The sequence below is a fragment of the Halichoeres trimaculatus genome, unplaced genomic scaffold, assembly GCF_033239565.1.
Source record: "Halichoeres trimaculatus isolate MK-OKI-2021-1 unplaced genomic scaffold, fHalTri1.1 fHalTri1_scaffold_5, whole genome shotgun sequence".
NCBI classification, from domain to species: Eukaryota; Metazoa; Chordata; class Actinopteri; order Labriformes; family Labridae; genus Halichoeres; species Halichoeres trimaculatus.
In genome coordinates this window covers 26309285-26334585 of record NW_027437183.1, presented here as the reverse complement: position 1 = coordinate 26334585, position 25301 = coordinate 26309285, and the positions used below count along the sequence as shown (strand labels likewise).

The following is a 25301-nucleotide window of genomic DNA, read 5'->3' as shown; positions in this document are numbered from 1 at the left end:
GTCGGCCACCCACTTTTCATAGATCTCTTATTTTTCCCATTTATCAATATCATGAACCAGAGTCTTAATAAAGTTCTGCAGAGGAAGTAGCTTTGTATTAAGTATTCAAACAATCTATATGTTCAGCTTTTATTAAATAAAACAGTTTGCAGCCATATAGTCCCCCCCCCAAAAAAAAATAAAAATAAAATAATAATAATAATAATTTTAGAATAGAATAGAATAGAACTTTATTGTCATTGTAACAAGTACAATCAAGAAAACAAAAGTAAGAAAGTGTACAGAAAATGCAAAAGGTCCATAAGAAAATAGATGATGACAGCTCGTCCATCATTGTCCAGTTCAGCCAGTCTCCTCCTCCACAGGGTCCAGGACTGAACTTCTTCAGTCATGCTCCATCTCTGTCTCCTAGATCCTGTCTGCTCACAGCAGGTGAAGCTCTTCCAATGTGGCGTTGGTGTCTGATGTTAGCTCCGTTAGCCATGTCTGTGAATAGCATGATGCTACTCTGCCCTCTAGTATTCTCTCTGTTGCTGGGTTAGCACAGCTAGCTCGTCCATCTTATTGGAGATAGATCTTACGTTCCCAATAACGATGGATGGAAGGACAGGTCCATGTCGTCACTTCTTAGCTCACACCTGACAACCAGCAGTTCTCACCTCCTTCTCCTCACCTTGTGGGAAGACATCAGGCCTTACACCAGTTAGCATTGACATGCTACAGGCTGCTAACAGCTGAGTTCACATGTAAACAATGCAGCCATGGTTACATGTAGGATCTCCAGACAAACACAGGAGAAAAAGTAGTAAATATATCACTGAATCCACAAAAAGTTTGGTGTCCATGACCAACAAATGAGCCAAACAAAGTAATGATCCACTCCAAATACAAAGATTATTAAAAAGAGACAAAAAATTACAAGAAGCGGACAAAGAAGAGAGAGCTGCTGCAAAAGGCAGCCATAGCCAACAGGGCGGCGTCTAGCCCAGTATAAGGTTCATGTGTGTGTTTGTATTGTTTACAGTGACACGTACTCCATCACTCATCAATGACATTTTATAATGACACTAATCACAACCCTTGCCCGCAGATCAGATTTTATAGTCCTTTCAGTAACGGTGTTCAAGTGAAATCTTAGCTGAGACTGGTAGAGAGAGAGGTAGATTGTCACACAAGAAACTACCTCTGAAGCTTTGCATGAGAAGAAAAAAAAAGGTGTACCATTTCCGAATTACAGGGGTCGGGTTTAGTTTAAAAGTATATGAGTATTATAACACTTTTAGATCCTGTAGTTCCATGTATTTCTGCGTTGAGATGGTAAGCACTGAATTGCATGCCTGATCATAATGTAAACCCAACAAGAAACATGCAAGCATAAATTAAAGAATATGAGCTGAGATCATAGTTTAACAAGTTAAAGTTTAAAGGGACTCCTGGTATTCTCAGATTATGTGAATGTGAGGAATCAAGCGTGGTGGAAAACATATATTTTGCTGCAAGGTCTGTGGTGCTGATGCAAGGTGTATGTGGCCTATCGCTATGAACTCATTAACCAGATAACTTACTAACTCAATTATTCTAATCTATTCATCTTTATGTTCAAACAGTGACAATAAACTATTGTACGGCCCTCCCCTTTTTAAAATCACATTCACTTCCTGGCAAGTTATATGCTCAGCATTGTACAATTACATTTTTTCTAGATGTTTTCTAAAATACTATGCAATGTGATTTAATTCAATTATTTACTCAAAATTTACTCATGTTTAAGTTCCGATATCAGTTATTTCAGAGTCTCTAATACCTTTGAAAGTAAACAAAACTAAAATGGACTACTTGAATCACGCTGTGGATAGCTTAAAGTAGAGAACTTAGATAACGACTGAAACCTACAATGACTATTTTGAATGGTAGCTGAAAGCAACACCTTGTATAATAGTAGAAACTACCCTGGCTAGCTTAAACAATGGCTACAGTGGGTAGTTTAAATAATGGCTTATAGTCTCAATGTATCACATAAGACATTTGCATTCTAAAGCTTGCTAACGAGAGCTTCACTAGAAACTTAAACAGTGTTTGTGGGCTCTGCTGTTTAGCTTCCTAGCTGGTAGCTTAAATGCTAAAAGTTGCACTCAAAGTGCCTTAAAACTAAATAGTTTGCGTACAGGCTGGGAGCTAGACATGAGAAAGCTTAACATTCACTGAATGATATACAGCAGCAAGATAAATAAGCCAGATAATATTAGCTGCCAGGATTACAAATGACTTGCATAACTTGATTAAAAGCATGTACTAATTACTCAGTGTAGCTTGGTTGGTTGAGAGTGCCCCCATTGTGGAGCAATAAAACAATTATCTAATCGTAAGAGAAGGGGGTCACTTTATGAACAGACTGTAAAATTTGAGTTTCAATGGAATTGTTTAACGGCTCAAGGCCTCATTAAGAGCTACAATGCAAAGAAAGCTTAATTAGGTTAGATGACAAGCAAAATGCTTACTGTTCTGATGCACCTTTCTGCATGCTGTATTCTGTTGTGACACTGTTTAATCAAAGACAAAATAACACAAATGCTGGGATGAGTCACCTAGTTTGCTCCAGTTTCAAGGTCTCCTGTTGACGAAACGGCAAGTAAATAAATGCTACAGTTTATTCATTCATAAATAATAACAATAAAAAGGATTAGCATATTGCCTCCTTTTGGAAGAAAATGAATAATTTGGGATAATCTTCTTCTAAAACATTTTAACCAATAGTCGCATCAGTAGCCTGCTGTACATCTTTTGACAACAACCCTATGGATGGTACTTGTTTGCTTCTAAACATCCCAAAGAGGCAACAGTTTTGATTTCAGTCTGTCTGAATATTCAATCAGTTCAGGCTGGTATGTGTTGGTGTGGTTTTCTACGTTTTTTGTGTCAAACCTTTGGTCCATTCAGATACCACACACCACAAAGACAATGCAGGTGGCTTTGTCCATCCTTACATGACCACCATGAGTTCATTGTATCTGCTTCTGGCTGTTTTAGTGAGCTATCACACAAAGCTCAACTGGTTCAACAGTCCTCGGTCCATTTTGAATACCTTTGGGGTTTATAGTTACAGGAGATTGGTAGTATATGAGCACAGCTAAAACTTATCTGTTATAACTGTAGGACTCTTTTGTGTGGTGTATTTAATGTCAGGGGAGTGTGTCCAGCTTCTTTTAGTATGGTGCCTTCGAAAATAAAGATGCAAGGGAGACAAAACAAATGCTGATAGCATGTTAGATAAAGTAAAGCAAATATCACTACATGTCCCTCAGTGTTGGATCTTTCACACCTAACTACAGTTGAGTGTAAAAGTGTTAGATATATGACAAAATATTAAAACTATATACAACTGTCTTTACATAGTCACAGTGTACATTAGTCTAATTCAGGATATTTGACTGTTCTACATCCCCTTAATTTTTTTGCTCCATAAACTCTGGCCTTCTCATTGTCAAACTGTTGTTTGTGAAGACATCTATTCAACTTTTGACATTATTCAAATTGAATGAATTTGCCATAATTTCTCATTTTTCTTTGACCCCTTCATCTTTTAAGGTCTTTTTATATTTAACTCTTATTTTGCTGTCGGCGCCATATGACTTTTAGAAATAGAATAACCTAAACTCATCCATATTTCTGGAACAAGCAATGCATAAAAAAAAGAAATGTGTATCAAAACGTCCGATGCATTTATTAAGCTGAAAACAAGTACAATACAAACACAACAACTGTGTTAAACAGGAACATTATTCTCAATATATCAAAAATTCAGCTATGTTTGTTGTCTTGATATGTCAGATACAAACACAAGGTATCGATGGACCTTACATGTGTTACAGCTGGTGAAAGAGGTGTGAGTATGTGTGCTTTTGTAAACATCTCAAAATGACCATTTCTCAGTCCGAGCCTCCACTGATTTGACCAAGCCCTTTCCAATGATCTGGAAGTCCTCCAAAATTGCTTCAACATTCGGAATGGTGTTTGCTTCATCCCCGGTCACCTGTACACTCCGAGCTGATAGCTGTGACGTCTGCAGTGTGGGATGAGGGAGAAAGTAGAGCATTGGGTCAGTGGAGGGTGGTGACACGTGAGTGAAACAGAGAGGGTTGCTGGATATGGAGAATCATGTAAAAACAAAGCAAGCGGCTAATAGTTAAAAAGGCTTTCTCTTGCATGAATGCTCTGAGACAGAGATCATGAATAAATTAAGACTAACCTTAAAGGGTGCAGGGGCGAAGGCTTTTGGCTTCCATACCACTGCGATCACTGTTCCACCATAGGGATCACAGAAGAAGAGGGCCAGGTCTCCAAAAGCATCCTGAAAAAAACATGTTTAGTGATGCCGTAGTAAAAGTTCAGTGTACAAAATATGAAGTGAAAAAAGATTCTCTTTGTTTTTCAAAGCAAGACAGTACCATAAAAATGTATTCGTTTTTTATTCAGGTTCAACCCCTGACTTAGACGTAGATGTGCAATGAGGCAGAAATCCTCTTGTGCCATTAGTTAGAGACAAAGAGACATTCATGAAGATTACTGAAGATGTTTGATTTCAACATATCTGCTAAGGTAAAAAAGGCAAAAACATCTACATCGTGTCTTGGTAGTTTGTGAATAGTGTAAGTGCCACAAAGTATCCCTCATCTGTAATTAATTTTTACAGTCAGGAAGCATCTGGGAGTCTTATTCAATAAATTCTTTGCTTCAACAGTCCAGCTGCAATTAGCTTGTGTAAATCCTGCTACACAGCTCTTCTCACATCCTGTGTCAACAAGTATCAATTAAAACCACACCCTTCTTTTCAACATCCCTCAAAACACGAGACTCACCCTCAGCTCTGCCAGGTAGAGGGACACGGGGTTGTAATCGATGACGGGCATGGCCCCTCCAGACGAGGACGCAGAGCCGGCAATGACGCCCCTGTGGAAGGTGACGGTAGGAGTGTCCACTGCGTGGCTGAGCAGAGGAACCTGCTTGGGGTTCAGGTGGATCAACACATCGTAGGCATCCAGAGGAGGGCGCATAACCACCTTTACAAACACAGACCAGTGTATCACAAGGCTGAATTATGTAAATCATAAATCCTCAGTTAGTAGGCTATGTGCGAAGGAATGGAGTGGTTATTAAAAGATAGATTTGAAGTGTTATTTACTTACCTTGACATCTTGAATCTGGCTGCCGTCCATCAGCTGCTGTTCCAAAACTTTCAGACTCTCAGCAGCCATCATTACAACACGCTGCAGCATCTAAACACATGTGAAAAAAAATGCAACACTTTTTGTTAAACCTTGATTATTTTGATACAATAAGTTTCGAGTCACAAGATGTAACAAGTTGTTGAACTTTTGATTTTCTAAACAAATACAATAAAACAACAATAGCTGATACAGGGCAGTCACAACATATTAAGGTTACATAATGAGATTTCCAGAAAGAGTCTGAAAGGCTTCACTTTTATTTTCAATTAGCGGGATATATGTTTTGGTAAAACTTCTTAGATTTCAGCCAGAACACAAGTTGTTTGAATTGTATGTGTCTCCATACTTGTAAAGGGCAAAATGAAATTTCTCACACCTTAAATGAATAATACTTGCCCAATGTTGGCCTTACTTTTAAGACCAGTCTGATTTTGCTGTGTGCTGTTAATCTACTAAAAATAGAAGCTTCCAAGTGTTGTTAAAAGTTAAAATTCTGCTTGGAATAAACCAACCTTTGTGCTTTTGGGTCATATGAAGGTATCAAAACTAAATCTACACCTCTACATCACCCTGAGATAACTTGAAATAGCTTTTTAGTCATCCCCAACAAAATTATACAACAGCATTATCATAGATGAATGTCTACTGTGCATAACTTGAGTCCTTTAATGTATAAGTTCATGTAACCTTTGTAAAACAGAAAATTCTTTCCTTGCCCATTCATGTTTCTTCAACATTTTGACCCAATAATGGATTTTCTTCTTTCTTAGAAGATCAGCATTTCAGGCAAAAGTAGAATTAAATTTGAACTTATTTTTTTTCTTTATAAATTTTTGTAATGTGCAGTTATTTAATATCTCTGAGCAGTAGATAGTTTCACTCTATCACATCTGCTCCCTAGTGGCCAATCAAGGGAACTGATCCAACCACGAACACACTGAGCCATAACAGCCACTCACCTCAGCTTTTTGTTTTGAAACACTTTCTTGGTTCTGGAGGTCCGTAAAGTGGACATATGAACCAACAAAACTGTATCTAAACCAACCAAGCAGTTTCTACAGTAAATGAAAACTACCATGAATACTAATATTTAAATTATCCTGGGCATTATGAAAAAATGTGGTGAATTAGGCGCACAGTGACGCCTGTCAGGACGTCACAGAGCCCAAAGTTCCTGCTTATAAAGCAGGATGCTGGGAAAGGCTCAGTGTTAATGTTGGGCTTGTTGGAGTGAGGTGGTCAAGCACAGGAAGCTTATCTGGGTCAACTACGCACCATGGGCAGCTTGTTCGAGTACATTTTTTGTGCGCTGATGTGTGCCACTGGAGTCTTTTACAGCTACGCTCACATCCAAACAGAGGAGTACAAACCGAAACATTTACCTTATATCTCCACAGCAGAGGACAGCAATGAAAAGCAACTGGTGAGTTATACCTGATGGGCTCTGAAACTCATTAGTTTGGTTCGGTTTGGAAGGTTGTTGATGTGATCACTGGTTAAATTATTTTTGCCTTGGGGGGTTTCAGAAGGTGTTGTTTATTTTAATATTCCTGAAGAATTTTAACAGAAATCAAAATGATTGATATATTTCAAATTCTTTTTTGTATTTCCAGATCAATGATTTACATGAAGTTTTGGAGAGACTTCAGAATAATCAAATTCCAGCTCTGAGAAAAAAGCATGGCTTTCTTCCTGTGGTATGTACATCTAATCACATCAGCTGTTTTTAAATTTGACAAAACAGTATGGTTAAAGAATTTACAGGAATGTGTTGATTATTGTTCAAGATATCTTCATTGCCCACTTTCAATTTTAAAACAGTCTTTATCTTCTGTTACTGTTTCAGTGTGACCCAGGAGATCAGTGTGCACTGAGGAAAGGCTCCAGGATCGGGAAACTGTGTGACTGTTCCTTGCCCAGAACGTGCAACTCTTTTCTACACCGCTGTTTGTGATTGTGTGTTCATGTAAGATCACTAATGGAAAACAGTAAAAGAAGAAAAACCTTTAAGCTTATTTTCTATTTGCCATTAAGACATCAATTTTGTTTTTTCTTCTAAATTAACTCACTAACTTTAATATTTAAACGTTTTTAAAAATTATTATTGAGTGTAAATCTATTAAATGCTATGTTGTGTGAGTTGTGTACTTGTTCTTTGTGTGTCCACTGACCTGTACGCTTGGTGCTCTCTTGGTCCACAAAGATAGTTTTTTATCTTTAGGCGTAGCTATAAACATGACGGGCAGAGACTCCCTGGAGGCCATGAAATCATTTTTGATCTCTGTATAGTCAGCAGCTACACGTGAGGAAGAGAGAAAAAACAATCACATGACCCAGCAATGGATATGAGCAGGATGTCAAAGTATGTCGGGTGTGTAAATAGAAGGAGGTCAGAGGCGATTTGTTTATGTGACACAGAGGGAAAAGAAGTGTGTGTGAGAGAGTGCTTGCCTGTGAGCTGGTTGTTTAGGTTGACAACCAGCGGGTTGTTCCTCCAGTCAAAGGAAGAGAGCAGATGAAGAAAGCGAAGGAAGCCGACCTGAGGAGAACTGAGGAGGACAGACAAATTCATTCACATGACCTACTGAACGAACAAAGACAAGTAAAAAAAACAACAAAACAAATAAACAAATGAGATGAAAACTGGAAAATAGAAAGTCACCCAGGTGGTGTAAAGGGTGCAGGCTGCAGGAAAAGCGACGCCACCAGCAGGTCTGCTGTGTCCTCTGTTATGTCTTCACTGAAGAGCTGAGCCCCAAGCCAACGTTTGGCCAGACGACACACTGCTCCAAAACACTGGTGCTGCTGCTGAAGCCTACCAGCAGCACAAAACGTGACATGAAGCAAAAAGAAAAACAGGGAAAAAAAGAAACATTCAGAGACTAAAGTGAAAATTTGAAAAAACAATTAATGTTAAAATGTCTGAAGCTGCAACATGTGATGGAGAATGAACTGAGAGAAACAAGCACTCCAATTCCTGCTGCTTCACAGAGACACAGACAAATTTATTACTCATTTAAGGAACTGCTTCAGCTTTACCCATGCAACGTGCTGGTAAGTACGGGCTTGTGAATTGTGGACATCTCCAGAGCCTGAGCCTCCTCGTTATCCCTTACAACCAACATCCCCTCTGCAGTCACACTCTCCCTAAGCACCTGAGGCTCACGATGGTATGCCACATGGACACGGAACAACAAGCCATCCTGGATACGCAAACACAAGGAGGAAAAACACTGTTAATTAATGATGAGTGTAACAAAGAACAGTGATTACAAACGTAATAGTGCTGACTACTTGCACAACAGGTATAAAATCTCAAAAATGTACCTTCCAGACATCCAGGTGTGTTGGGCAGGGCTTGCATGTATAATTATGGTTCTTGTTAAGTAACTCGCCCAGGCGGATGTGAAAAGCAGCTCTGATATGGCGGATGGCGAGGCGGTCGTGTGGCCACTTTCCACTCCCCTCCATGTGGCATATCACTGCAAGTAGGGTGGCAAAATAAGAATTTAAGAGTCTATATGGTTGACTTTTATGCATAAGTAACTCTAATGAATGGTTGTAACTCTGAACCGTTTCGTCTGTCGTCATTTCAGCTCGTTAAAGAAAATTACATGTGCATGTGCAACGTGAAAATAACCACAGAAAAGAAAGTGGAATCAGGTGAAGATTTTCTTAAACTGGTCTTTTGTGTATATATTATATATAATTAAGTTTACTAATACATTTCTAAAACACTACCTGTGATGGGAGTGATATAAGCAGGGCAGGGTCTTTCTTCCTTTGGTACCAAAGAGCGACTTGTCTTTTCTCTGTCAAAGAAGGAGTAGTCCAGTTTCATTGGCACAGGCGGAAAGACCTGCAAGGCACAATTTCAGTTTTAGAACTTTTTCCATGTGAAAATTGTAAGTTTTCACATTTAACCTTGACTCTCAATGTATTAAAATCTATTAGTCATGGATTCTTGTTGTGATAGTGTTGGGAAATGATGCCAAACACTATAACATCTTATTCATTTTAACATTAAAATTAACAGAAGCAGGTCCCTGGTCAGAGACAGAGGGGAGTTACCTGTGTGTATCTCAGTGCAGGATGGGCTCCTTGCACTGCTGTGATGGATAGAGGTAGACCCTCCAGCTTCCACAGTTTCCTACTCAGGTCATCATAAGACTGAACCACTCGCAAACTCTCCTCCTCCCCAGTACTCGGCACCTTCAGACAATAACCCATGATTAGACCTTTGTATAATCTCAAGCAACTATATAAATCTTTATCTTGTTTTTATTGGTGTTAAATATGTATAAATGCATACACATAATCTTCTTTAATCTGAGAAAAATAACCACTGGAAAAGCTAACAACAGAGAAAAGCACAACAAGGTTAAGAGCAGAGCAGATTTTTGTATAAAGGAAGCTGAAATTAGACCCAGGGGAACACTGTTGTATATAAACACACTGAAAATTATTTGTCACTTGCCAAGATTAACATTCTCAGATTTAGACAAGTTAGATAACTTGCCTTGTTTTGAAAAGTGTTTGACTTGTCTTTATTTCCCTTTGAGTTTACAGTAAAATCTTATTTTGAGCATAAACATGCCTTTTTGTCTCAGTAAGTCAGGGGAAGGTTAAAACAGTACAAAACTGTTGAAACAAGCTCAACTGGTTCTTTTATCAAGTATCATATTTTTTTAAAGACTCAGTCACAACTTCAAACTTGATTTAAGATAAAACTGTTTGAAAACACATTTGACCAATTCATTGACTCAGACTTGTACAAACACATGAAGAAATTGATACAGAAAAGCCACAATATGATAAAAACACAAGTATTTATACGGGTGCACATCCTAACACATGGGAATACGTATGAGGGCCAATTAGTCCAAGATTTCTCGTCAAGTAAATTTAACTTGCAACATGGACAAATAATTTCATTAGTTATTAGAAATTTTCTAATCAAATGTAGTGTTTTTATCTGGTCTATATGCTCCAATTTTGCAGTGCATTATACATGAACTGCCGTTTTTAGTGTGCTGCTGTCATAAGGTTTGCTCAAACAGAAGCAGAGCAGAATATCAAGACAGGACAAGACTACACAAGGTCAAGAAAAACAAACTAAGCAATGTGCCTAATCAATACTGGCCCTTGGAAATAAAAACAGTATGGTGTTTTTTTTTTTTTTTTTTTTTTTTTTACCCCTGTCATCGACTTTAATTTGAATTTTAAGTCGATTAAAAACTGAATAAATTTATTTGCTGAGATTTTTCTATTTACCTCACTTCCCGTTTTGATGACGTCATCGGCCATCGTTCCCACATATCGCACAGATGACTCGGGGAGATCTGCATGTCTAATGGATAAAGAAAGCGTTATTCCCCTTTGGAACAATGTGGCTTCAACTAAGTCACACTCACACTCACCCAGCCTTCTCTCAGACCACATGCTGAAATTAACAGCACACAATCTGCTCTTTTACGACCCCCCAACCCCGTCCATGCTATGCCATTAGCTCCTCTGTTTACGTGCTAACGTTTGAGTCGCAGCTCCGCCAAACATGAAGCGCTCAGGGAGGAGACGGAGCTCCGTGTGGGACTGCTTTGAACAGGTGGGGAACTTCGTGCACTGCATTAAATGTGACGCTACACTCAAGTACTGCGGGGGAGCCACTAGCTCCATGATGAGCCACATGAGCAGGTACCATCCCTCTCCAACTCCACCTGACGAAGATGAGAAACCGGTAATCTGCAGCGGTCAGAGCATCGACGAGGAAGGTGCCGCTAATGCAGAAATCATGCAGGTGTCTGTAATGTCACCCCACGTTAGCTTAACAAGCAACCCCCCTGAGCGGGACTATGGAGAGAGGAAGCGCCTGAAGCGGAGCTCCGTTTGGGACATTTTCATCAGAAAGGACGACGAGGTTCACTGCACTGTGTGCGACACAAAGCTGAAATACAAGAGCAGCACCACCAGCATGATGTACCACATCAAAAACAAACACCCGGACACTGTGCCTGGTGACGGTGTGTCACTGGCCACACACGCGGGGGTGACGGAGCTCATATCGAGGATGATAGAGAAGGACATGCTCCCTATCAGTGTGGTTAATGGGGGTGGGTTTCGGGAGCTACTTGCATACACTGTACATAATTACAGAATTCCCACAGCAGATGAAATCACCCGCCTTATTGAAGGCCACTTCCATGAGAAGGTGGATGAGCTGGTAGGACAGCTTGGTCGAGTGGAGAAAGTGGCTCTCACTGCTGACATATGGACAGCTCTCCCATTCCAGAGGTACATCACAGTTTCCTGTTCATACATAACAGAAGACTGGCAAGGGAGGTCAGCTGTGCTGCAGACATGTAAACTATCCTCAGACAGTCTCAGCACATCAGATAACATCACAGAGAGGCTTCTCCACATTGTGCAGAACTGGGGTCTTGCTGGAAAAGTAGCTGCATGCGTTCATAATCACACAGAGGACATCTTGCTCGCCCATGCCAGTACCCCTGTCACCTGGGACTACGCCACTTGCTTTGCCACTATATTGCAGCTCGCAGTCAGTGATGGCCTGAGCCAGGATCTGATCCACATCATTGCTGCAGCAGGGAAACTAGTCAAGCACTTCAGTCACAACCTGCTAGCAGGTAGGGCTTTGGAGCTGAAACAGCTTCAGATGTGCCTGCCTCAGCACAAGCTCATCCGGTCAAACAAAGCCAGATGGGACACGATCTGTGACATGTTTGAACGGTTACTCGAGCAGCGGTGGGCGATAAAAGCTGTGCTCTCTGATCGCACCATCACCAATAGACAGCTAGCCCAGAATCTTGAGATCGGGGATGATTGTTGGCAAATAATTGAGAATTTCACACCTGTGCTGGCAACACTGAAATGGGCAACCACAGTCACATCTGCTGAAACAGAAGTATCCATCTCAAACGTCTACCCCATCACGTTCAGCCTCATTCAGAATCACCTTGTGCCAAAAGAAAATGATGTTGAACAAGTCTCAGAGTTCAAGCTGAAGGTGCAGAAGTCACTTAGAAGTCACATGGAGGTAGGCTTTCAATTTTCACCTCTATTCATCGTTTAAAATGCTAAAATGATTGGAAACATAAACCTGCATCCTATTGACACAACTGTGAATAAATATGCAATCAATTTTACTGTTCACAGGTTGACTCTGCTGACTTGGCTTCCAAACCAGCTCTGATTGCCTCCATGCTGGACCCTCGTCACAAACATCTGAGCTTTCTGACACCATCAGGAAGACTGGCTGCAAAGGTGAAACTGCATGAACTGGTTTCAAAACAAGATGCAATAACTTCGACTGTGAACACAAAAGACGAGCAGCAGGAGACCCCGGTCACACCTGATATCAGACACGTAGCATTACCCTCTCAGCTAAGAAGTAACACCAAAAACACCATGATGTTGCTCCTGGGAGATAACTACAGTTCCTCTTATGCCACAGACTCAGAGGCTCAGGTAGATTACTACCTGAGAGACATCGCTCCTTCCCTGGACATAAACCCTCTAGACTGGTGGAGGGTAAATGGACCGAGATTCCCCAAACTTGCCACTCTGGCAAGTCACTACTTGTGCATACCTGGGGTGTCTCTGCCTTCTTTGTTGTCAGAAGCTGGACAAACTTTTGCCACAATGCGTACAAGACTAAGTCCAGAGCATGTTGACATGATGATCTTTGTAAACAGAAACCTACAACTTGCATGACCCATAATATTGGAGGTACTACAGGATATAATAGATATACAGATATTAGGGCAGCATGACCTCTGTTACTGTTACATATGTAGTAAAATGTGCTTTTAAATACACCATACTACATTATCGTAACTAAATGTAGAGTACAACAAAGAAACCCAGTGATTTTTCTCAACACCTCATTTAACTTGATGGCTCTCTCTCTTTGCTTAGAACAGTGGCTTAAATCATAGCAATGACTTCTGATCAGACACATTGAGACAACAAACTCTTTGCATTCAACATTCAACACCTGGCATATGTATATACCTAGTGGCAGACTTAAATACACCTTATTTAAGTAAACACAGGTATGTACTGTGCAAACTAGGGATGTGGGCACTGAACGTTGATGAACTGATGACACTTCATCACCCTTGTTAGTCAGCACCAGTTGATAAGGAGCCATGGCATGCTTTAAGAGGACAAGTAGAGAGCAAAAAAGAGCTAAATCATTCTGGCATCATCATGATCCCATGTTGAATAAATTGTGTTTTTTTCCAGACTATTTTGTTACTTTAGTCAATTTGGACATTCAAAACCTTATTTCAACTGAAATAGATTAATCAACAACATTTTTCAAATGAGGTTAAAAAAAATCACGACTATGGTCTATGGATGAGAGGAATCACTGGGTTTTCTTTGTTACCATCTCATACCTAATATTTGTATAATCCAGTAAGTAAAAATTAACCACTTTATCAATACCACTTTTAATGTGATATCTGTTCTACTGTTCTGTATGCTATCTTTAAATACATACAGCTGTAGCAGGTGAGTGATGATCTGTTTTGGGACCAGTTGTTTTTGGTACATGCTCTTTCCCTCCCATAGCACGGCCTCAGTGATGGCACCGTCCTGGAAGCGACGCAGCTCAGAGCGAGAACCCCAGAGTTGACGAAACTCAGCTGCCTAAGAGAAGAACACTTGTTATTATCCCTGTTATCAATGAATTTTGAAAGGAGCTAAAAAAAAATATGTACAACAGAAAAATAGAAACAATACAATAAACTAATCATAAAAAAATGAGATGCAAGTTCAAATTCCAGAAACTCATGTGTGGAGAGTGACATCCTGCTCTAGGCTGTGGTCATGTCTGTTTTCTGTGCACTTCTTCCTGTCATGCTTTTCCCTTTAGGAAACTTGCATCAACATGCTTTTGAACAGCTCACTGCCACCACTTAGTAATTTGAAATACAAAACACCAAAAGGAAAAATGCTGCTTTCTGATACAATTGAGGAGAAGGTGATATAGAAGAACAAATTATTTATAGCATTAAACATTGAATTTATAGCAAAAATGACCTTTGAGCTTCTACCAAATGAAAATTATTAGACAGACGTGTAGAAATCAGACTGGTGAGGTTACCTTAGGGCTGTCTGCTGGGGGTCCTCTTTCCAGGACAGAGATGGCCAAATCTGGTTTTAAGAGCAAACCGAAAGATAGGGGAGGCTGGGCTTTATGTTTTGGGGCTTCACTCTCCACAGGCCACTATAAAGAATGAATATTTCAACAGATCAGTGACTGATTTGAAATATTGTTTGACTTTTATTTATTTAATTTAGAAAGGCAAAAAGCATAATGTTATGCTTTAAAATGAAGGATTATGCAGTGAACATTATCTTGAAATATTACTAGAACTGGGCTCTTAAATATCTGCATGAAAGGTCTAAGAAAGTGAGACAGCGTTAGATTTAAGCCTTCCCCCAATATCATCAATATTTCTCACCTCAGGGTCAGGAGAAAGTGAGTGGGTCAGAAGATGAATCCGTTGGCCCAGTCCTCGCTGTAGCAGAGACAGAATGAAAGGCAGTGCAGTGTGGATGTAATTTCCACTGTGGTCCATCAGCTCACTGAGGAGATTCAGCTTCTTACAGCTGGACTGCAGCTTTGCCAGCTCACACAGCCTGAGCAGAAGAAAAACACACACATCAGATGATCTGAGGATGAAGATAGGGGACCATACATGATGTAAAAGGTAACACATACTGGAACACATGGTCACTTGTCCTTATCATGGGTTTAGGGGTCATGAGGAGGCTGTGGAACCCATCCACGGTAGGGTCGTCCCAGAACTGCATTGACACAGATGCCTCATGCTGCAGCTATGGAATAAATACAAAAATTGTAAATACTAGTGCTTAATCTTAGCAGTGAAAAAATGCCTAACTTTTTTTATCTACCTGTTTGTAGGTGCAAGCAGTCATGTCAGCACACATGTTGAGATGTCCAGATGGGTCAACAAACACCACCTGGAAAGCATTGTGGAACTCTGACAGTGAGGGCTGCAGGAAAAAGAAAAGACAGATTTGACTACTGCGTGATGATTCATTAAGAAGTACATTCACATGTCTATTGTTAAAAATGTCACTCACAGCTGTAGAGTCAGGATCTTTTGCTAGGCTGATTCCATTTGCTGTCAGGTCTGTAGAAGCTGAGAGTCAAAAGTAAAATGTGTGAGTAACTAGTCATTTAAAAACCAGTGTCAAGCAAAAAGTGAATCCTTAATTAAAAAAAACAACTGTTTTTTTTCCATCTATTTTAAAATTTCTCACATAGGAAGTTCAAGCTGTTTCGTAGCAGCTGATAGGCTGTCATGGTGTTGCTTATTCTATGAGTCATCAGCAGATAACTCAACAGCATTGAAGCCAGGAAGCCATTAAAACCACCAGTACCCTGAAAAACAAAGAAATGCAGAGCAAAAATGAGACAAATTATGTTAGCAGACTGAGAAATAAACAGAACTCAAAAAGAAGGAAATAAGGGAGGCACTGCAAGCCTCATACCCACCTGGTCAAGCTCTCTTTGACGAAGCCAGACTTTGAGTAAAGCCACTCCATCTGCAAAAGCTGAACACTGGGAGCTAACAGCTGAAAGAAACTGAAGGTGAGCCCTGGGCAGCAAATCCCCCAGAACAGAGCTGTTGTAATGTGGTGTGGGAGGTTCACTGTTATCTGTAAGATTACAAACAAGACGATTAAATAGAGCCCACTAACAATAATGTTTTATTTGAAATATTACTAAAAAAAATGTAAAAATGAATAGTACCAGTAATGGAGGTTTGCAATCCTGTGTACCACTCTGTCCGGATGTTATTCCTCTGGGGATGGAAACGGCTGGGCTTGAAGAATCCGGGAGGTGGACAGGCGTGAACACGTACACTGAAGCTGGATGTGTCTTTACCTGAAAGAGGCCATAATGATGTAAATAAACAAACTATTAAGCTCAACAGATGAAAAAAAAATAAATCCTTCGAAGATCAAAAAAAAAAGTTTATAAACAACCCCGCTTTGAACTGTTGTTGCGAATCAAACTGTCAGATATCATTTACTCTACCTGAAGGGGTCAGCAGCAGGACAGGGCGGAGCCGATTCCCATGGAGACAGGAATAATGCATGGATCCGATGTCAGGAAAGGATGCAAGGTGCTGAGCCACACCCGCCAGGTAGAGAGCTCTTTTTCTGGGATACCTCTGATTTATGAAGTCCTTTGGGTGGAGAATCTCCTAAAAGCCAAGAGATGGAAGGAGAGAAGTCGCTCATATCTCTTCTTATCTGAAGTTAACACTGCTGACTGCATTCAGCACATGTTTCAAGTGTCATTCTGAGTCTAGAAAATAAATACAATGTAAAATATTACTTACGGATGGGATTGTGACTGCCAGGTCCACCACAATGCGTGGTTTGGTGCAGGTGCCAAGGGGGTAGCTGCCAATCAGGTCAATGGAGGCAGGGGGTGCCATGTGGAACCTGCCCTTAGACGTTTTGGGCACCAGGAGGAAAGGGACCTTCACTTCATCGGATAGCCATGACAGGTCACTGACCTAGACCCAAAGACAAATTAAATAGAGAATGGAAATAATGATGTTTCTGTTAGATCTGCATGGATGGATGAGAGCCTGTGTGGTGGGTCCGAAAACCTTTCTCACAGTTTTATTACTACACACCTCAACTTCTGCTGATTCTGGCACAATCTGGAGCAGCATGGTGACCGTCTGAATGAAGGTATCGATTTGCTTTTTCCTACGCTCACTTAGAGTGACCTCTTTCAGCAGCTCTTCCATCTGAAATTGGTGACATTGTAGCAGTTAAAAGTCCAAAGCAGACTCCATTAAAGGAAAATCTTTTTACATCTCTCATTAGGTCAGAGATCTCACCTGCATCTTCAGCAGGCTGCAGTGGAACAGGCTCTCGGTTTCTTTCAGCTGGTTGAGCTCCTCTGCTGTAGGAGGTCTATACAGATCACTACGGGACAGCTTCACTGGATGATAGATCAACTCCTCTTCTGCAGACTCTCGAAGTTTGCTCTTTTTGGCTTTGACTGGAGCTTCATTTTCACTCTCCTCACTGGAGGCATCTGAAGGTGCCATCTGTAAAAATCACGACAAAAGTTACATTAGTCGAAACAATTGCATAATCGAGTTAATGTGTAACATGTTTAAATTGCAACTGAGACATCAGATTAATCAGGGTGACATTAAAATGATATAAAAACACCTGTAACTTGCAAGAAAAAAACGTGTAATTCTGCCCCGGTTATTTATTTGCTAACAAGCAGTTACAATTAAATATATAGTTTTACTCTTACCTCTGAGGTGTCCTCGGTCGCTACCTGCTTCTTCTTCATGTCTGGTATCCTCACAGTATAAAGATAATGACAATATATATATATATATATATATTTTTTTTGGCTAACACTGTTTTCTCGGCATTGCCCTCTCACATGTGCAGAGGGTCAACATAACATGCTACTATACAAAATATTTCCCTGATTGGTCCAGAGGCAGCGGAAGTGAACGCTGATTGGATTACTCGTCGTTGTGCGTCGCGTCATTCTAAAGCAAGTTAGGTTGCAAGTGCAAGCGCTCAAATCCTGGATGAATTGTGGTTGCTGTAGTTTAATTTAGGTGAAGCATCCAACAACTGAAAGTATATCAACAATTAGTTTACGCTCCAGACATATCCTGTGTTTTCTACCGAAATACTTGACTCAAAATTTTAAATCTAACGGAATAGACACGACGTTGGATACCTTCAAACCAACCTTCAAAATAGTTTTTCTATTGTTGAGAATTTTTCAGTTGGATTAAGTGGATGTTCATCGACAAAAACGTAATTTGTGTTTTTTTTTTTAATTACATAAAAAAATAATGTAGTGTGTCTCTGGTTATTGCAAAACCCTGGTTTATATTTTGGCCTACACAAACTATCTTAAACACCAATAACTCAATTAATAGGCTAATGTTGGATCATTAACTGAGACCCAACACAGCGCAGCACTTTGCATCATTTTGCAAGTCACGAGGGCAAGGAAAAGCTTCCTTTAATAGGCTAACCTCAGGCAGTACTAGACTTATGTAGAAATGCAGATAGAATGATATAAATGATCCAGAAGAACCTACAAGATAAACCCAGGGACTCCTAGAAAAGCCTACAGTTAAAACTTCTAATAATGTATGGTAACTTTAAAACATTACATATCACAAACATTTCAAATAACATCCTTCAATTTTCTTTAGGGTTTCCTAAAATGGTAAAAACCTAATATTATGTTGGATATATAGCTCAATTATAATATTTAATGTGCCACTTTAGTTTAGGTATATAAAAATGGCAATAGAGTTTATTACAAGGCACAACAGTTAGAAAGTGTAATAAACTACACAAGGACAGGTTAATATTATATAGATTGTATATACAACATGGAAAAATGTTAGGCCATTTGAATGTGAACACTTGGACGTGAAAACAGAAATTGACTGGAAATCAAGAAGTAATGGTGGATATGAGCAATTCACTTGTACTCAGCTTTACGGGACACCTCTTTTTTAAAAAAAACTTCTACAATTTGTATCGCATCATTTCATTGCAAATCACAAGCATATGACATTAAACTGAAGTAACATTTTCTGCTCCCTCTCACAGCTAAGCCCAAAGCAGACCCTGTATCAATTACTTCGTTATTAGGCTAATTCTACTTTATTAACTTAGCTCCACATAGTTTTGTTACAAATAAAGCTGCAACAGTTTGTAGTCAGTTCTCACAGTTTCTGAATGAAACCAATGGAGTGACCTGAGGTGAATGACCTGCGGTAGCCTGATCAACTGAAAACCTTGGAAGAGCTGCATCATGCTGTATTGGCCGCAGCTTGTTCAGCTGAGCAGGAGGGTTCAATTTGAAAGAGTTAATATCGGCTGTTTGAGAACTAAGGATTGAAACACCTTTGGCCAGCTCAATTTTATCTAGTCTTAAAGGCATAGAGGAAGCTGACCCATCCCTTCTTTGTGCAGAGGATGAAATCTTCTTCAGCCAAATATCTGCCTCGTTTCTTCTCTGAAATTTTGCTGACTTGTCCTTGGAGCTGCTCAGCAACTTCGATGAGAGTTCTGTCCACTCACCTTGCGGTTTGTTAGTTCTTGGTTCAAGTTTGGATCGTGTGCTGGGTTTCTTTGAGAAAGATTCTGTAGAATTGTTTTCCAAAATCTCATACTGAGGAAAGATGCTGTGTTGAGGCAAACAGGTGGGATCAAGCTTTGATATGGCTTTGTGATCCTTTTGTTGATAAAATGATCCAGCCACATGGCTAGGAACAAAGTGTGTCCTTTTTTTATCCTCTACCCCAACATCCCCTATCTTTACTGAGCAGGACAGGGGTGGCAGTAATTTACTTTGAACAGGCTTTGGAGGTAGATTTAGAGTCTGCATTTTACTCCTAATTATTTTTGTTGGTGGATGAGGTGTTGACAAGCACTCTTCAGGAAGAGTCCTCCTAGGATCTGTTTGCTCTTCGTATTGCTTTGGGGAGCTGCTTATTTTTATTGTTGCATGTTGTTTCCGGTTGGTGCTTGCCTCCTTTTGTATTGGGACTTGGCCAGGATCAGTCTCCTGAAAAAAAAACAGATGTGTTTATGAAAACAGAAACAGGTGAAAACATACACTGTTTGAAGCAATGCTATATTTTTCAAGAGAACCTTCTGCAAGTTGGGGTGAAGTCTCTGTGTGGTAGCCTTTACAACAGGCACACATCCTTGTGCCCAGGTATCTGAAATTGTTGGCAAAGGCTCCAAGTCTTCTGTTTTAGCTGTGTCCTCTGGTCCCTCTCCTTTATCTAGGCACAGAAGCTGCTGATCTACAATCTGTGTGAGGTAGCTCTTGGCCCAGAATGCAGAAAAAGGTGCCAGCTTAAGAGCAAAGACAGCAAACAAGGTAAGTGTCATATTATGCATGTCGAATGTGTTACTCTCAACTGAATAGAATGATAAGGGAATAGGCCCTCTTCATTTACCTGTTGTTTAATGTAAACCTTGAAACAGCCTTCCATGACCTTACTCAGCAGTTCCCCCATGATCTCCCCCACTATGTCTTCTGGATCTTCCTGGATCAACAGATCTATCCACCCGGTTTTAGTTAACCAACCTGGGACAATATCTTCCACATCCTCTGCTTGAGGGGTGGCCACTTGCACAGAAGACCTACGCACAGCCTTGTCAGCTTGGGTCTTGGATGCAGGGCGGGGCATTTTGGCTCAGATTCTGGTTTAGCTTATGAAGACCGAAAGGTAGCTGGAAATAATAATAAACAAACAAACAAAACAAAACAAAAAACAACAAAAGCATCAGCACTTGGTTGTTGTTAATTCTGTCTAAGTATCACAGTGGTAAACACTAGCACACTCAAGTGGACATGACTAAAATCGACCCTGTTGGGTCTCTTGGATACATTACCGTAAAACTATGATGCACTGGATTTTGAAATTATTACTCTTCTTTGCATATTCATATCTATTTCTACCAGTATACAGTGAGCTTCATGTTTATTCTTGTACAAGCTACAAGAATAAAATTAAAAAACACCCGTTAACTCCGTGTGCCAACTAAAATCTACGAGGTGTGTGCAACTTTTTATCAGTTATGTAAAGTAATCATCCACTGTTAAAATGATAAGACGTCACCTTTTGCTCTAACACAACCTAGGACAAGTTACCGTTTAGAATAACATTTGTTTAAAGGTGTTCAAAAGCCTTACCTCATAGTCGCCTTTGTATTCTTGGCTCTTCGGTTGCTGCGCAACAGCGTACGCAGAGTGACGTCATACGTAGAGACGACGTTGTCTCTATGGCTGCGGAGGACGCTAAGGTAATCCTATTGCTAGCAAGAGCTACAAATGTGCTTAGTTAACGTTTACTCTATGTAATGGTCGATAAAAACAGCACTAATGGAAGCTAAGCCACTTATTTCAATCTGTCACACAACAGTTACGGTATCCTTATCTGCATTGTGTTGCTAACAGACCTAGCTTTCTGCTAATTGTTCAAGACTGCTAACCCATCCATACCTTTACTGCTGCCATATAACGGTATGTGTTATTTATACACCTTGTTGAACTTCTTGGACTAGTGAGTGGTTCCCTTTGATTTATAGACTGCTATCAGATCGACTACAACTGTCGTGTGGGACACCGTTGCAGAAATAAGACGATGTATCACAAGGAGAAGAGCATCCAGATCAAAAACAGCGCCTCGTCGCTCTACAACAACCTGAGCGTGCAGCGCATCGCCCCGAGGCGCCTCACCTATTTCACGGTGGTCCATGCCAACGTGGTAAACATGGTCAGCGCTTCCTGGGACGGTCTCAACTACTCCCACCGTCAACTGCAGTCCAAGGAGCCCAACGTTGCTACAAGCACATCGCTCATCATGCAGGTGAGGCCACGATCAAACACTCAATTTGAGTATTAATGGTCCATGTAGTGAAATTAAAACACTAGCTTATATGTTTCTTTGACGACATGGATCTTTCTCTTTTATCAGCATCTTACAAAGGTCTGGAAATACAACAATGTGCTTACAGAATTAAGATAGAATACTATTTAAGGAAAACAAGAATTATATACACCATTTACATTTACATTCCATACATTCTATCCTATGAGTCGTTAATTAGAGACTATGCAGCAGGTTGTTACAAAACTTACAGTGTGAGAACACACACACACACACACACACACACACACACACACACACACACACACACACACACACACACACACACACACACACAGTGAATCAAATATAAAAGTGTTACAGTTTGTAAATACAAATCACAAGAAATGACCAGGGAATACAGGAAACTAGTGGAAAGTAGCTGTCATAAAATACAGAGAGAGATTATGAAGAATGACTAGATATAAGCAAGAACAACAACTTGAACAACAAGAAAAAGTACACAGTTCAGTTTAGTCAAGTTAAGTAAATGAAATGTATTAAAGCATCATAACACACTTTTTTCCCTCCATGTTATGCATTCTTCATTTTGTGTAGCTGGATCAAACAAGAAAGAAATCCCATGTTTTGGTTGTTACAGGCTGCATTTTGTGTTCTGCCCTCCCGTGACCTGCTGGTGGTGACTTCTCAGAAAGGCATCCAGGTATGTGTTGGTGGTCAACATCACATTTGGGAGAACCATTGCCAGTTCTGCTATGTTTACACTTTAAGTTACTCCAAGTACATAATGTTATGGTTCTAGTTTCTAGACACAAGTCCTTTGTTGATACTTTAAAATGTTCTAAAAAGTGTGTAATTTGTTAACCTTTTGACTTCAAAAGTAAATTCATTCTTATAGATGTACGAATCAGATGGCTCCATCATGGTGTACTGGCATGCACTGGATACTCCGGAAACACCTACTGGTAAATCTTACACCAAAATGTGGATTTGCTGCACATGTAGGCATCCAAAATCAAAGGAATCATATTGAAGTTGAAACCATATGCTACACAGTACAGTAAGATATAATGCTATTTGCCATTATACAATGACGTGCAACTCAGGTGTTTTTTGTGTTCCTGGAAATGTGTCAAGGCAGCCAATCCATCCTTGTTAAACAAACATAATTTAAAACTTAAGTGGGAGTGCTTGATAATATAATCCAATAAAAGAAATCTAGGCTTCTACATCTTTAATATTTGATCTGAACTGTACCATGACAAACGGTAAGGACATTGTACACTCATGAACAATGTCTATCTGCATCGTCAAACTCTTGGATTTATTTGCCTATTTTTATATTATAGTCATTTTTTATGTGTAGATGCACTTAAAACAGCTCTGTGGGTAAGAGATTCTTCAATTTTAAACAAAATCTAGAAAACTCACATATCTTTTTTTGTGTCCCAGCTCAGGCAGTGTTTGCTCGAGGGATATCAGCCGTGTGGCAGAATTATATATGTGTGGGTAAGTTGAGCAATATGTTAATACATTAATTCAAAATACAGAATACGGCTCTGCAGTGTACTCTTCCTCCAGGTGTTTCATCTGGTTCAATCCTGGTATTTGACGTACCCAGTAAAGGCAGTAACATCACCTTGTCTGAAGTCCTGGAGGAACACAAGGAGTCAATCACTGATCTGGCCTCGGAGTGCTCAGGCAGCCAGGTGATCTGTCCATGAGTTGATACAGAATAGCTCCAATTTTGTCCATGAATAGCAGACATGTAATAATTCTAGGAAAACAATATTATATAACTAATACAATCCCTTTTCCTGTGTTGTTGTCTCTCTCCACTCAGGAGTGCATAGCTGATCTGGTTAGTGCAGATGATGCAGGGAATCTGTGTGTATGGAAGTCTGGGGAGGAATTCCAGCTGCTCAACAAAATCTCTGGCTTTGAGTAAGAAGTGGAACAAAAGTATCATCTCTTTGACTTGCAAAGCTTAACAGCTGAATGACAGCAAAACATTTCTATAAATAATCATCACTCCCCTTAATCTCCTTTGATAGTCTGAGTTCCTTCTTTTTATTTAATTTTCATACATCGTTTTGACGTACTCGACTTGATGTTCCTTTCCATTGCCCTTTGTGTCCTCTTTATTACTCCTCCTTGCTCCAATTCACGGTCCATTATCTTGTCTTTTCCACAATGACACTGATCCTCCATCCTGTCCCCTGCTCTCAGTATGACCTGCTCATCTGTCAAGCTGTGGAAAGGAACAGTGGTGGCAGGTTACGGTACAGGTCAGATTCGCATTTATGAGGCTGTGACAGGAATTCTGCATGCTGAAATCAATGCCCACGCTCGCTGGATATACTCCCTGGACATTGCTCCTTTTTCAGGACTGGTGAGTTTTAAATAAGAAAAGTTCTCAAAGATTTTTTGATATTTTGTCAACATTTTATCGTTTTTGTTTCCAACTCTTTCATCTGCTTTTGTGCTTGTAGCTCCTTTCTGCAGCTGAGGACTCTTTGGTCAGGGTGTGGCACCTGACACTGACCCCAGAAACCAACACTGTGGAGGTAACTGTACTCAAACAGAATACAAAACTTTATTTTACATCATGCAAAATTAAGGCACAGCCATATTGCAATAACCCTCAGATTTGATCTAACTTGACTGACTAACCGTCTCTTTTTCTTTAGGTTGCACATTTGCACAACGAGTGTGTCACAGACACACAAATCTGCGGGGCCAAGTTCTGCGATGGTGATGGTTATGCTTTTGCAGTGACAGGTTATGATCTGAGTGAGATTATCCGCTACACACAGACTTAGGACTTTAATCTTATCATGGCAAAGTGTATGAATGTAAATTTGATGTATTGGAGTTTATGTGGAAAGTAATGGTAGTCAAGAGAGAGTCAACAGGGTCAAAACTGCTGGATCATGGTCAGGTTGAAACCCTGCATGTGTGTATTTTTGAATTCATGTCTATATCACATAAGAAATAAGAAAATACCAATTTTAAAGATCTCTATCCATATTTTATAGAAGTTCAGCTGTATGCAGTTGTAGCATTGCAAGGTAATAAAGTATTCTATTGTTGTATGTGTCTGTGATTCTATTATTCTTTCATATTTATATGTAGGATTTTCCTGTAAAGTTTGTTTGGTGTTACTTGCACTTCAGAAATGCAACACTAGATGGAGCTGTGTGTTAATTTTTGACAGCATTAACTTGTAACAGTGTGGTCCACTAGAGGACAGGATTGAGTTGCCTAGAAGGTTATGAACCACATACAAGTCATTCGAGAAATTCCACATTGAGACTGTAAATTGATAATAATGTGACCTCAGGACACACTAGTGCACATCCACCAGGAGGTCATACACATTTTCATAAAACAATTCTGACAGTGCATCTTGAACACCAACTCTTTTTAATCTAACTTGTGAAAATTGTTTTATGTTTATTTCTACATATTTGATGTTTCCTCTTTTACAGTCAGAGAGAAGTTAACAGAAGTTTTCAGTCTCCTGCCTTAAATGTTTAAAGCATCCTTGATTTTTTTTCTACACTTGAATTTGTGACTTTTTTAAATGAAA

The 25301-nt window shown here is 39.9% G+C and overlaps 4 protein-coding genes across 4 annotated transcripts; 2 read left to right on the top strand and 2 right to left on the bottom strand.

The window, feature by feature from the left end:
- Positions 1-3686: 3686 nt before the first annotated feature.
- On the bottom strand, positions 3687-17740 carry nol6 (nucleolar protein 6 (RNA-associated)). The gene is made up of 26 exons (XM_074670883.1): positions 17575-17740; positions 17144-17356; positions 16934-17050; positions 16631-16810; positions 16324-16492; positions 16036-16170; positions 15778-15941; positions 15543-15663; positions 15363-15421; positions 15171-15272; positions 14977-15092; positions 14717-14894; positions 14356-14478; positions 13750-13898; positions 10500-10575; positions 9297-9437; positions 8967-9084; positions 8553-8707; positions 8265-8428; positions 7888-8040; positions 7677-7774; positions 7397-7521; positions 5184-5273; positions 4857-5057; positions 4247-4348; positions 3687-4060 (listed from the first exon to the last, which is right to left on the bottom strand). The coding sequence occupies exons 1-26, from the start codon at positions 17611-17613 to the stop codon at positions 3911-3913; spliced, it is 3438 nt and encodes a 1145-aa protein (XP_074526984.1). The 5' UTR covers positions 17614-17740; the 3' UTR covers positions 3687-3910.
- Positions 10521-13675, top strand: LOC141790799 (E3 SUMO-protein ligase ZBED1-like). The gene is made up of 2 exons (XM_074670887.1): positions 10521-12279; positions 12399-13675. The coding sequence occupies exons 1-2, from the start codon at positions 10780-10782 to the stop codon at positions 12954-12956; spliced, it is 2058 nt and encodes a 685-aa protein (XP_074526988.1). The 5' UTR covers positions 10521-10779; the 3' UTR covers positions 12957-13675.
- Positions 17741-18659: 919 nt separating the features above from the next.
- On the bottom strand, positions 18660-21413 carry c20h2orf81 (chromosome 20 C2orf81 homolog). Its single transcript, XM_074670294.1, has 4 exons — positions 21013-21413; positions 20273-20549; positions 19959-20168; positions 18660-19872 (listed from the first exon to the last, which is right to left on the bottom strand). The coding sequence occupies exons 2-4, from the start codon at positions 20504-20506 to the stop codon at positions 19021-19023; spliced, it is 1296 nt and encodes a 431-aa protein (XP_074526395.1). The 5' UTR covers positions 20507-20549; positions 21013-21413; the 3' UTR covers positions 18660-19020.
- A 50-nt stretch (positions 21414-21463) lies between these two features.
- wdr54 (WD repeat domain 54) lies at positions 21464-24777 on the top strand. Its single transcript, XM_074670295.1, has 9 exons — positions 21464-21688; positions 22350-22412; positions 22608-22674; positions 23162-23218; positions 23291-23418; positions 23553-23653; positions 23939-24101; positions 24202-24276; positions 24400-24777. The coding sequence occupies exons 1-9, from the start codon at positions 21464-21466 to the stop codon at positions 24529-24531; spliced, it is 1011 nt and encodes a 336-aa protein (XP_074526396.1). The 3' UTR covers positions 24532-24777.
- The last annotated feature ends 524 nt before the right edge of the window (positions 24778-25301 follow it).